Genomic DNA, 14,102 nt, shown 5'->3' on the forward strand with positions numbered 1-14,102 from the left:
AATCCTGCTTCACGTTTCTTCTTGCAAAGGGTGCTCGTGGCTCTTCTCGAGGACTTCCAATGGTATTGGATGGTTTTCCGAGTATGGGTCTTCCTCGTAGGGCTTTTGCTTGGTTTTGACGTCTTGTTTAAGTCTTTCTCGTTTGGAAGGCGGTCAAGGATCTTTGTGACCTTTGTGTTGATTTTTCTTGGTTCTTGCGAAATTGATGGAAGGGTGATTTGGCGACTCACGTCTTTTTCGCGGGTGATTCTCGATGGAGTCTCTTCATCTAACGCAAGAGATCGAGATCAATTTTAGCTTATCTCGTTGATGTTCTTCTTTATGCAAACTCTAGGCTGAGTTCCTCGTTGGGCATTCTTGCCCTTTGGGGGGTGATTTACCCGATGAAGATCCAAAGTCTATGCTCTTAGAGACATTGGCTTTTATACTTGAGCTTGACTTGGGTCTCCAGGCTTCTCGGGAACAGAGGACTTTTTCATGAAACTATTGTGGATCTCACTAATCCTAACTAGACTCGTGTGTTTGATGTTTTTATTTGGTACAACATATATACTCTAATGTATTATTTATTATGTATATATATATTTTTACCTAGTGCTACAATTTTTTTTAAAGATTATTATTTCTCTTTCAATTTAAAAAGATTAAAAAGTGTAATATTTAGATAATATAAAAATAGAGAAGTGAATGTCTAGTGTTGAGAAAAAGTTATGTAAAATTTAAAAAAGAAATAGAATTTTAGTGATGTATTAAGACAGAAAAAACAAAGAAAAAGGAAACAAAAAGAGAGAAGCCTCGGAAATCACATGGACTCTTTTTTCAATTTAATAGTTTTTCTTTTTGATGGAAGATGAAACAATTATATTCTTGAGTAGGAGGCACGACGAATGAGTGAGTGAGTGAGGGCGAGTTGAATTAAGCAGTATTCCCAAATCTTAAACACTAAAACCCTTTATCTCCCACCCTCTGCCCCTAAATCATCACCAACCCACAAAACCCTAGCGTCTTCCTTCAATGTCCCCCTCCAATATCTCCATTCTTCGATAATCTATCGTTTTTCACTATTTCATTCCTTTATATTTTCTGTAAAAATTTTAAGGGCGTTATTTGGTTTTGGAGATGGATATAGAGCAAAAGCAAGCGGAGCTTATCGATCACTTCGTTAACCAAGCATCGACTCTCAAGGGCTCAGCCCTTGGGTCCCTGGTAGCCGAGGCCACGTCTCACCCTTCGCTTTTTGCATTTTCTGAGATTCTTGCTGTTCCAACTCTTATTGAGGTTTGGATCCTAAAATTCCAATCAAATTTCACTTTTCAAGATTTCAGCTCTTGAAAATAATTAAGAAAATAAATAAATAACATCTTTTGCTTTTGTCACACTCAGATTATCTATGCATCTTTTTTTTTTTCCTCTATAAAAGAAAAAAACAAGGGGGAATTGGGATTTTTTCCCCAGGAATTAATGATAGTGGATTGATCATCTAGTGAATTATAGGCCTGAATTTGTGTTTGTTTTAACGAATAATAACGTATTTGTGGACGCTCTGCATATTCATAATTCAAGTATATTTATTCTTGATACTTAAACATTAAGTTTGGAGCAGTTATGTCGATCTTCACGGCGGGTATTACTTCAATTGTTGCAAATATGTGTGACAAAATAAAAATTTGTGGCTAAAGACTTTTGAGGGATAAGGAATTAAGTATAGGTTTATTGATTAGACTAATAAGGTAGATAATAATATTTGAGGAACAAGGCAATTCATCTAGAGCTCTAACTTTATTATTATTATTGTTGTTGTTGTTGTTGTTGTTAGTAGTAGTAGTAGTATTTATGTGTGAGTGGTGGTGAAGGGGATGGTTTTATATGGGTGAACGCAAAGTTAATTGATCTAATTCACCTTATATTTTCTTTACAGCCAGCGGGATTTTTTTGTTGTTTGATATTACTGGCTTCTATTTTCCATTCATACACTCGTTCATTTAATTATACGTTTTTGTATCCTCTGACATAAACTTTTGTAGCTTGAAGGGACTGAAAATTCTGTTCATCTGGATGTGCTTCGCTTGTTTGCACATGGTACATGGACTGATTTAAAGAGTATGCGTCTAGAACCTTAAAATGTTCACCTATAATGTTTAGAATTTCAATCCTGAATTTGATGTTTAATCTTGTTAAAATGTACTTAGACATCGTCCCTCTTTTCAATGTCTTCATTGTTTGGCTGAGTTAAAGTCTCGTGAGAAATCTCCTTATTATTGGTCTATTTGTCGATAGGAAATGCTGAGCGTCTTCCACAACTGTCTCCTGAGCAAACCTTAAAGTTAAAGCAACTTACTGTACTTACTCTGGCTGAGACGAACAAGGTATCATTTCTCAATGCTTGACCATCTTTTTTCTCTAGCAGTTTAGAACCTGTTACTTCAAGCTAATCCATTATGCATTCAGAAATAAAAATATTTTGGGATTTCATTTCAAATTTCTCTTTTCTGTTTTGTTATTTACATGTTATTGCCCCTCATGTATTTTGTTTATGTTCATCTTCCAGGTACTCCCTTATGACCAACTAATGCAGGAGCTAGATGTTACAAACGTACGCGAACTCGAGGACTTCCTCATTAATGAGTGCATGTATGCGGTATGCTTCCTTCAGAGTCATTGCTTTTGCTTCAGTATTAGTCTTTCTATATTTGAGCTTGCATTTACTTACTACTGGAGAAGGGGAAAAAAGAACTTTGTTTATAAGGAAATAGGGACATTTGGAAATATTTTTACTCAATATGTGGTACTAGGATGTGATAAGCAAGCAGTACTGTTTTTGTTTTCTTTAGAACTGCAAATTGTGACATTAGAGTTTTCTTGTTCTATGGATGATCTTTCTTACAACTTTCTGAAGTGTTGTCTCACATTATTAGAGCATTTATGGGGTAGGGTTTTGGGTTATTCTCTGTGTTATTCTCTGTACATAATATTCTATTTTAAGAATATGTATATTCTGCATATATGTTTGTGATTTGGTCAACTTAATTATAGCCATAATATTAGCTTCTACATGTAACTATAGCCAAAAATTTAGATTGTATCTTTTGTATATATTGATTGAGAATCAATACAGTGGGCACTACAAAATATTTCTATCATGGTATCAAGAGCATAGGTTACCACGTTCTTCCTCCATAGCTGCCGTCAAACTCATTTTTTTTCCTTACCTTCTTTGTTTTGCACCATGTCTGCCGACCCCATTGACCCAAAATCATCCTCCTCTACTCCTTCGGTTCCTCCTCATCCTGCTCTTACGGTTCCGAATATAAATAGCTTCATCAAAGTCACACTCGACATTGAAGAGGATCAATATATAACATTGTCAGAACTGTTTAAGATCCATGCTAGAGCTTATAAAGCTCTTGATCATATCATTCCTCCCTCACCAGCCAAAGTGCAGCCCGGTTCTTCTCTTTGAGACACTGACCCCGATCTTTGGTCACGAGTTGATGCTGTTGTTCTCCAATGGATATACGGTAAAATCTCTGGAGATTTTCTCAACACCATTCTTGAACGTGATTCTACTGCTGAATTAGCATGGACTCGACTGAAGGATATCTTCTCTGACAATAAGAACTCTCGAGCTCTTTACCTGGACCAAGAGTTTACGAAGGTTCAAATGGAGGACTTTGCCGATGCCTCTTCTTATTGTCAACATCTCAAGTCACTCGCGGATCAACTTTCTAACGTCGGCGCTCCCGTATCCAATGAAAGGTTAGTTCTTCAACTCATTTCCGGTCTTTCTGATGCTTACGTTGGTGTTGGTACACAGATTCGTCATGGCGAATCAAGTAGGAACAAGGGGTATAACTATTACTACTATACGATAAATGCTTTCCGCTCAACTTCCCCCTTTTTACAAGGCCCGATCTATGCTAGTTCTAGAAGAAACAACAAAGGCGAAAAAGGCCGACCATTCTACCGATCCATCTGCTCTTATACTGACTAATGATGATCCTTCGACTAGGAATTCACGTGGAAACTCATCCCAAACTCGCAACAACTGCAATGACTACCGCGGGTCCAACAATCGCGGTGGCAGCGGAGGTGGATCGGGAGGACGCGGTGGCAAAGGAAAGGGCCGGAGCGGTGGCCGTAGTGGTCAACCCCTTACGTACTCGGCACCGCCACAGCGGCAACAATGGTTTTTCCCACCGACTATGACTGGACAATGGTTTTTCCCACCGTGCCAGTACCCCACTACGGCCCCCCGGCAGCGGCCGACCATTTCTCTCCGCCCTCCTAGTCTTCTTGGGCTGAGGCCACAACAGGCCCACATGGCATCCGAAACTCAGCCAACACAATCCTCTTGTACTCCTACTGATATTCAAAATGCCATGCACACTCTTACACTTGCACCTCCAGATGAGCAGTGGTACATGGATGTTGGAGCAACATCTCACATTACTAATGGAGGTAATCTCATGTCTTATTTCAATATGAGCAATAATCGTAAGAGTAATGATATGTGCACCCAAAATATACACCCAAACATTACACACAGTGATGTGACAGTTTAGTCTAGCCGATCACATTTATTAAAACTAGGATCCACTGTTTTAAAAAGCAGTGACATGTCACTGTGTGTAATGTTTGAGTGCATATTTTGGGTGCACATATCATTACTCTAATCGTAATATTACCGTTGGTAATGGCCATACTATTCCGATTCATGGTTGTGGAAATGCATTATTACCTCATCCTCACCCTCCTTTACATTTAAATAATGTCTTACATGCACCCAAATTGATTAAAAATCTTATCTCTGTGAGGAAATTTACTATTGATAATAATGTTTCTATTGAATTTGATCCATTTGGATTCTCTGTGAAGGATTTTCAGACCGGGCAACATTTAATGAGATGTAATAGCTTGGGTGATCTATATCCAATTACCACTAGTCCCTCCAGTGGTCCTTCCACACCATCTACCTTTTCAGTTTTTTCTCCCGAAATATGGCACAATCGTTTAGGACATCCTGGTGCTAATGTTTTAAGCTCTCCTTGCAAAAATAATTTTATTAATTGTAATAAATTTTGGGATAATTTTTTTTGTCACTCTTGTCCTCTTGGGAAAGAGGTTAAATTACCATTTTATGACTCCTTATCTTACACTAGTTTGCCATTTGATATTGTGCATAGTGATCTTTGGACGTCACCTACTCTTAGTGCGGGTGGATATCGTTATTATGTTTTATTTCTTGATGATTTTACGAATTTTTTATGGACTTTTCCCGTTGCCAATAAATCTCAAGTACATTCCATTTTTTTTATCATTTCGAGCTCATATTAAAACACAATTTGAAAGAGAGATAAAATGTTTTCAATGTGATAATGGCAAGGAATATGACAGTGACCTTTTTTCATAATCTTTGTCAATTACATGGAATGAGCTTTCGATTTTCTTGCCCTCACACATCACCTCAAAATGGAAAAGCCGAAAGGAAAATTCGTACCATAAATAACATCATTCGCACTCTCCTTGCTCATGCCTCCCTACCACCTTCTTTTTGGCATCATGCACTACAAATGGCTACTTATCTCCTCAACATTCTTCCCAGCAAAAAGCTTGCTTTCCAAACACCCACAAAAATTCTCTACCAAAAAGACCCTTCCTACTCCCATCTTCGAACTTTTGGGTGCTTATGTTATCCTTTACTACCCTCTACCTCTATCAATAAATTGCAACCTAGATCAACACCATGTGTTTTCTTGGGATATCCATCAAATTATAGAGGTTACAAGTGTTATGATACATCGAGTCGTAAAATCATTGTTGCAAGACATGTCCTTTTTGATGAAAATACTTTCCCATTTTCTAAATTGCATACTCCTAACACCACTACTTATGAGTTTTTGGATATAGGTTTCTCATCTTTTCCCTTACCTTCTCACCCCACGTCCACCACTCCTGGTACACATTCTACTACCCCACTTGATGATCCACCCATCACTACTACTACTACCACTACTGATTCTCCTCTTCGGACCCCATCAATTCTATCCACCTCCCCCATAAGCCCATCTTTGCCTCCTACTCACTCTCCCACAACCCATCCTTCTTTGTCACCACCTCTTAATCCTCCCCCCCCCCCCCCCCCCCCCCCCCACTCCACCCAACACGCACAACACCCCACCATCACAAAACCCAACTCCGTTGAGCCTTCATGAAAATCCTCAAATGACTACAAGAGCCCAACATGGAGTTTTTAAGCCTCACAAACTTCTTAATCTTCATACTTCGGCTAAGAATTCTCATTCTCCTTTACCCACAAATCCTGTGTATGCATTACATGATCATAATTGGAAAATGGCCATGCAAGATGAATACGATGCTCTTATTGCAAATAAGACGTGGGACTTGGTGCCCCATCCTTCCAATGCTAATATCATTCGAAGTTTGTGGATTTTCAGGCATAAGAACTCTGATGGTTCATTTGAGCAGTATAAAGCCTGCCTTGTGGGTGATGGTGCCGGCCAGCGAAATGGTGAAGATTGTGGTGACACCTTTAGTCCAGTAGTCAAACCGGCCACTATTCGAACGGTTCTGAGCATTGCCTTATCTAAATCTTGGTGTCTTCATCAGTTGGATGTCAAGAATGCATTTTTACATGGCAATCTCGATGACACTGTCTATATGTATCAACCTCCTGGCTTTTGAGATCCTGTACACCCTGATTATGTTTGCTTGCTCAAGAAGTCTCTTTACGGGCTTAAGCAAGCATGGTATTAGCGTTTCACCGATTATGTGGCTACATTGGTGTTCTCCCATAGTGTTTCAGATCATTCCTTGTTTATTTATCATCGTGGCAGCGATATGGCATATATTCTTCTTTATGTGGATGCCATTATTCTTACTGCTTCTTTTGATGATTTCATCATGTCTAAACTTAGTCCCGAGTTTGCAATGAAGGATTTGGGTCCTCAGCTATTTTTTGGGTATGTCTGTTATGCGACATTCAGGGGGTCTCTTTCTTTCACAAAAGAAATATGCCGAAGAAATTATTGAGCGAGCCGGTATGTCTTCTTGCAATCCCTCTCCTACGCCTGTGGACACCAAAGCAAAACTTAGTATCTCCTCAGGTAATCCCTATCATAATCCGACTGAGTATCATCGTCTTGCTGGAGCCTTACAATATTTAACTTTTACAAGACCAAACATTTCTTATGTTGTTCAACAAGTGTGTTTGTTTATGCATGATCCGAAAACACAACATATGTCTGCTTTGAAGCGAATCATTCGCTATATTCAGGGCACTCTCGAGTTTGGTCTTCACCTTTTTCCCTCTTCGCTTAGCAAGCTTATCTCCTATACTGATGCGGACTGGGGTGGATGTCCAGACACCAGACGGTCAACTTTTGGTTCTGTAAATATCTTGGGGATAACTTAATTTCTTGGTCTGCTAAACGACAACCTACTTTATCTCGCTCAAGTGTTGAGGCCGAATACCGTGGGGTAGCTAATGTCGTTTCTAAATCTTGTTGGATTAGAAACTTACTGTTGGAGCTACATTGTCCTGTGTCGAAAGCCACTTTGGTCTATTGTGACAACGTCAGCGCTATATATCTTTCTGGCAACCCCGTTCAACATCAACGTACTAAACACATTGAGATGGATATACATTTCGTACGTGAGAAAGTCGCTCGTGGTCAGGCTCGTATTCTTCATGTTCCTTCCTGATATCAAATAGTCGACATCTTTACTAAAGGGCTTCCGGCTCGTATTCTTCATGTTCCTTCCTGATATCAAATAGTCGACATCTTTACTAAAGGGCTTCCGCTGCAACTTTATGATAATTTTCGGGATAGTCTCAACGTATGCCAACCTCTCGTTTCGACTAAAGGGGTGTATTAGAATCTGTACATAATATTTTATTTTAAGAATATGTATATTCTGCATATTTGTTTGTGATTTGGTCAACTTAATTATAGCCATAATATTAGCTTCTACACGTAACTATAGCCAAAAGTTTAGATTGTATCTTTTGTATATATTGATTGAGAATCAATACAATGGGCACGGCAAAATATTTCTATCACTCTCTTTTCTGCAGGTTGCAGCATGAGAGGAGTAAGGTAGGAAGGACTGTTTTGATGGAGAACATAGAAAGTTGTTAATTGCCTAAATTGGTGTGTATGTTTATTGTTTTTCAGGGCATAGTTAGAGGAAAGCTGGATCAGCTGCGAAGATGCTTTGAGGTTCGGGCATATTGTTCTGACTTTGCTAGTTTTCTTCCCTAATATTATTCTTTTATCTCTCAGAGTTCTGTTATCTCTGTTTCTTCAATAGTGTTGAATACAAAACATTTGGTGGCATGCAGGTTCAATTTGCTGCAGGGAGAGATCTGAGACCTGGACAGCTTGGGACTATGATTCAAACACTATCAAGCTGGTAATGTCTCTAGTTAAAGTAGCGTTACTATACTTACTCCTCAAACTCTATTTTAAGTTTTAGTAGTGCTGCTTCTAAGAGCTGTTTATTTAGCTTGCTAAATATAAACTTTTTGGTGGAAAAGTTTATGGATGGCTAACCTTGAATGAGTGGAACCATTTTGTTTTTTTAAACAATTTTTTTTTAATGTTAAGAGCCTTAATAAAGATGGCTTTGCATTTTGAAAATATCTTAAATAAATAAGGGAGATGAGAGAGAAATGAAGAGATGAGAGAAAATGTGTAGAGGGAGGGATGGGAGAAAATGAAGAGAATTAAAAAGAAAAAAAAGAGTCTAAGGAGATGGATGAGGAGAGTGAAGAAATAGTTGGAGAGAGAAAGTAGTGAAATAAAGAATAAGAGAAACTTGCGAGGGTATAGAAAGTAAAAGTGGAGAGAGAGAGAGAGAGTGCCAGGAGATAAAGTGAAGAGAGGGAGGGAGAGAATGAGGAGTGAGAAACTGTAGAGAGAGGAAGTGTGAGGAGATAGTAAGTATTGAGAGAGTGAGGATAGAGAATATAGAGATAGTGAGGAGAGTAAAATAGGGTGAGCATGGACTAAGGAAGAGAATGTGAAAGAGAAAGAGCGAGGATAGAGACACTATGAAGATAGGGAGAGTGTAGAGAATGAGGAGTGCAGAGGATAGAGAATGGGGAGAGGGAATGAAAAAAAAAAAAGTGAGGATAGAGAATGAAATAAGAGAGGAGAGAGAGTGTAAAGAGAGAGGAAAAATACCAAATATGTCTTAGAGTATATATATATTTATTTATTTTTTCTTTGGTTTCAGATATTTAAAATTTTTGATTAAATAGAAAGAAGATTTACCAATCATGTTTTTTAAAAATATTTCAGATATTTTAATTTATTTATTTTAAATAAAATCTATTAAAAAAAAAGTGTTGCCCATGTTTTTTGTAGCTGACACATAGGGTCAACATTTTTGAGTGTTGCTATAAGACACCTCATTAATCTTTAAGATAATAATCTAATGGGTGTTTGTATACTGCTGCGTCTTAACATCTCTATTTTTTGAAAATCTAGGTTGGCTACATCAGACAACCTACTTGTGTCAATCCAAGACAAGATAAAGTGGGCTGATACTGTCAATGACTTGGACAAGAAACATAAAAAGGATGTTGAAGATAGGGTGGAAGAAGTGAAGAAGTCCCTTTCCCTCAAGGTCAGTAAATTAGTACTATCTTTTTTATTTCTAACTTTCTAAGATAGTTTTTTTCTCCTGATTAAATGGAAGCGTTTAACAAATGGTAACTGCTAACTGTTTCATATAAATATATTTATATATATATATATGTAAAATGATTTGCGCACAATAAAACAAAGTTGCATGAAATTTTATGCTATTGTAATCTATCCTTCTAGGTATGTGATTTGGTCTAATATGTATTTTTATCTTGGCATTTTGTGAATATTAGTTTGCATCACAAAAGAAGAAAAAGCAGCAAGATTGTTGTGCACATATTGTTAACTAGAAACGTCCAATTGTTTATCTCTGTCCAAATTCTTAGGTGGTTTTATATGATCTTGGCTTCTAATGCTCTATAAAATTTGTCAGGCTTTCCATTTTCCTGTTTTTCCCCTAATGTTTTGTTACAGTTGAGCATGTGTTTGGATTGGAAAGGAAAGTGATACCAACAATTATAATTCCTTGACTAAATAACTCCCGGAGCTTAAAATTTAAGAACTAATTATAGGAGCTTAATATTTAAACTCTTGACATATTTGAAAATGGTAATTGTGTAATTCTACACTACAAATTCTTAAAATATTTACTATATAGGGGTTTTTAAGGGCAGAATAATTCAACTAGCAAGCAACCCTCTAATTCTTATTAAGACATTTATAATGTGTCAGTCATATTTATTACTTTTAACTTGTTAGAGTCCATTCATAGAGAAAACCTATAGAGCAATTGAGAATTGTAAATTTTTTTATGATGACCTTCCTCATTTCATATTGTAATTATTTCAATGCCTTCTAAGACCCCTGGCCTCCTCTCAACACGAGTATGTTAGAGTCTTATATTAAAATGTGGGATATGGTGGTCGATGTGTCTTACTTACGTCGTGGCAGAAGTTACAAACTGTAAGCAGGCCGACATTGAGTTCCGAGGGCATGAGGAGGTCTTCTCTGAACCTGGTGGAGTGATGGACTATGAGGAAGACCGTAGCCGACCAAAGAGGTAAATTATCCCTGGCGTGTGAAAATTAAACGGGGAGTCTTAATTCTCAAATAGTCTCAAATAGCTTATTTTGAGAGGTCCAACTTTTCTTAGTGTCATTTTATTAAATTAGGTTGTAAATATCATTGTATTATGTAAAACTCATTTTGGTTTTTTCACATTTTAAAAAAAAGGAGGGGAAGATTATCTTACATTCCCACAGGAAAGCATCCATGTTTATTGAATTTCTTTTCAGTGGTTGGAGACTAAAATTTATTTGTTTATTTAACTTCCTATGGATTAGTGCTTGATTGTCACAAATTAAACACTGCAGGAGACGACATCCAATATCTTGAAAATATGGATGAGTGGTGCGACTTTGGATGGGTTTCCGGGCAACTGCCTTGATTTTTGCCTGTGGCATTCCCTAGTCCTACAACCGTGGATCACTGAACTTGAAGAAAATAGTCTCTGGTACTAAACCTGTCGTTGATGCTTCAGGCTCTTTCTTTGGTAAAATTTTTAGCGTGTTTTGTAGCCATTGTTTTTCCAATTGAGTTGTCAGGAGGAAAACTAGATTTGTTGGTGCGGCTAACATTTTGTGAACTTATTATTACTGAAAAACTTGTACTTGCATTGTGCTTTTTGATGTTTCAATTAAATTAGTTCATACAAGAGATTATTTCTTCTTATATTGGTGTTCGTACATTTTAATTGTTCAGGAAATTGATAAACGGTTGAGTTTCTCGGTTTTAATTTTCATCACAGCTTTCCTTTTAAAATCACCCAAAGTTCTAAAAGAATTATTGACAGAAAATTCATAGGACCTTGTGGCCTATTTCTTGTAGGGATATTAATAGTATAAATATATAATATTGCGGGGGTGTTGTAAAAGAAAGAAATAATACAAATTAAATTGCACCATCTAAAGAGAGATAAACTAGATTAATATAAGCGAGCATTCTATTCTCCAAAAATTGATACCATATACTGATTATCTTACAAACTTCTTAGAGTATATCTATTTATCAATTTCGTCACATTATTTCATGCATGTTGTCATACTTCGCATTTTCTTTCAGTAGCAATCAATTAACTTTGCATAAAATCAACATCGGAAACTGTAATAATATGCAAAATTAACACTAAATCGATCTTTAAATTACTTTCTTAATTGATATCTGAATAAAAAATCGTAACAATATGCAAAATTCACGCTAATTCGATCTTTAAATTATCTTCTTAATTGGCATTTGAATCGAAAATTGTAACAATATGTAAAATTCAAGCTAATTTGATATTTAAATTATATTCTTAATTGACATCTGAATATAATTGTACTCCACTTACAAATTTAGAGAATCATTCTCCTTGTGCACTAAATGAATTAGATTCAGAATTGCACAATATTTCTTTGTTTGCTTTTGGCAGCCTAAAATGTGGAATATTACAACAGGCATGGTGTCCCTCCTTGACCCATTATGACATTGTACCCAGGCAGAGTGTCCAACACTACGAAATCAATCTCTAGTGCTCGATCTGTGACCACCATTATCAATCTAACATTGTTGGGATACACTCAGTCACTGTGGAATATAAGCATTAGAGTGGTCGATGGCCTCATCAATTTGGGGTTAAGACCCATGTTCTGGTAAGTATCCCAGAACAAGATCTCTGCCCCGCTTCTACCATCCACTAGGACTTGAGCCAATTGGTAGTTGGTAACTTGCAGTTTGATTAATTAGGGGATCTTCATATGGCAAGTCTACCTTTTGCAGATATGCTTCAGAGAATGTTATTGGTGATGCAAGGAAGTACATGACTTTTGGAGAGATATAGTTTACTTCATGCTTTTGGACTCTATTTCTACATTCGATTTTCCATCTATTTTTCTTCCTTGATTCTGTTCTTCTGGGCACGTAGGCTCTACGATCCGTGAATCATTGGAACCATTCTTAGGTTTTGATTACCTCTGGTCCTTGACCCTCCGACATTTGGGGAGGGGCCTTTCTTCTTTATGGTGGTCTTCTTAATATAATGGGCTAATGATACTCTACGCATCATTGCTTGGATTTGATTATCCAAATTGCGACACTTCAGTGTGGTGTGGCCGATATCCTTGTGAAATGTGCAATACTTCTGTAATATCTACCTTTACATTTTATAGGTATTTTGGTAATTTGGCATGTGAGGGCAATTCGGTAATTTGTGTTGATGCATATGTGAATTGCTTTTTAAAAAATCACGATGGTATGTAAGTGATTTCATGATTATGATATGTATATGTTATGATAGCAACAAAACACAATTCCTTCAAGTATCATGGGCTTAAGTGTCAAAGATATTGGAAATTATAGGTTAAAATAGAATTATGAATTTTGTGGTAGAGAATGTAATTTCCATAAGTTAAAATTAGTAGTTTTAGAGGGAATTACTAAAAAGGGTTTAATGAATTGATAGAAAGGCTTAGATCAAGGATAAGATGGTAATATGACATTGGTGAGTCATTATAAATTGAAAGAGAGAGGCTAGGGTTAGGGTTAGAGTTAGACTCATAATCTCTCATCTCTCTCATACACACAATCAAGAGCTTTTCTCTTTTCTTTGATGGAATCACACACACAAACACACATACATTTGGAGGCTAGTAACAATTAAGGAGGAGGATCTTGGATTAAAGCACACTTGGTGGTCTAGAAAAAGCGGTAGACGCTTGAATAATAAGATCCAGTAAGATTTCTAATTCTTATGAGTATTAGGTTAGGTTTCTTTGGAGTTTTAATGGTGTTTTACAATAGAAAGCATTATAGGTTGTTTAAATAGGTTAGACATGCATGATATGGTGTATTTAATCAATAATTGGTTATAGAAACATGTTAGGATTGAATCTATGTTGATATTAAGCCTTGGTTGTGAAGGGTTTTGTTAGCTTAATGAAGAAGACAAAGTTAAGGTTCTTGAATCCTAACCATGCATGAATATAGATTTGAGTGCATGAGTGATTTTGAAGATATATGATGTTCAATTTGTGTTAGAATCATCATAGGACTTGTTTACGATCATTAAAGTGATTAAATATGAGTTTTATGGTTGTTTGGTTCGAGGAGTTGGGGCTAAGTCGAAAAGAAGTCACAAAATTGCAATTGGGTTTTCACCTAGAAAAGTCACGACTACACCAATGAGAGATGCGTCTGCGGTCAACATACAACAACTAGGTTTTTCCCAAGCAAGACGTGACTGCGTTATTAGAAGACGTGTATGCGGCTAATGTACATAAATAGGATTTATCTTGTTTCGCTCGTTGTTTTGATAGAGTGTATTGTGCTTAATAAGGACCTTTTGGTTTGGTTTTAGAGTTGTCATAGAGGTGTGTTGATAATGAATAGGTTTTAAGGAAAATAAGTTTGATTATGTGATGCATGAATTGAGTTTTGGTTCTCTAAAATTCATGT

The 14,102-nt window shown here is 36.8% G+C and overlaps 1 protein-coding gene across 3 annotated transcripts; it reads left to right on the forward strand.

The window, feature by feature from the left end:
• The first annotated feature begins 796 nt into the window (after positions 1–796).
• LOC133777552 (COP9 signalosome complex subunit 7) lies at positions 797–11,342 on the forward strand. Of its 3 annotated transcripts, none has more exons than XM_062217223.1 (9): positions 797–1,278; positions 2,025–2,100; positions 2,278–2,366; positions 2,549–2,638; positions 8,196–8,240; positions 8,363–8,433; positions 9,513–9,651; positions 10,566–10,671; positions 10,985–11,169. In XM_062217223.1, the coding sequence occupies exons 1-8, from the start codon at positions 1,120–1,122 to the stop codon at positions 10,635–10,637; spliced, it is 741 nt and encodes a 246-aa protein (XP_062073207.1). In that variant the 5' UTR covers positions 797–1,119; the 3' UTR covers positions 10,638–10,671; positions 10,985–11,169. The 3 variants fall into 3 exon arrangements, with proteins under 3 accessions (XP_062073207.1, XP_062073206.1, XP_062073205.1); XM_062217222.1 differs by having other exon boundaries at positions 798–1,278; positions 10,563–10,671; XM_062217221.1 differs by having other exon boundaries at positions 800–1,278; positions 10,583–10,671; positions 10,985–11,342.
• Positions 11,343–14,102: the final 2,760 nt, after the last annotated feature.

Source organism: Humulus lupulus, chromosome 5 (genome assembly GCF_963169125.1).
Source record: "Humulus lupulus chromosome 5, drHumLupu1.1, whole genome shotgun sequence".
Classification (NCBI taxonomy): Eukaryota; Viridiplantae; Streptophyta; class Magnoliopsida; order Rosales; family Cannabaceae; genus Humulus; species Humulus lupulus.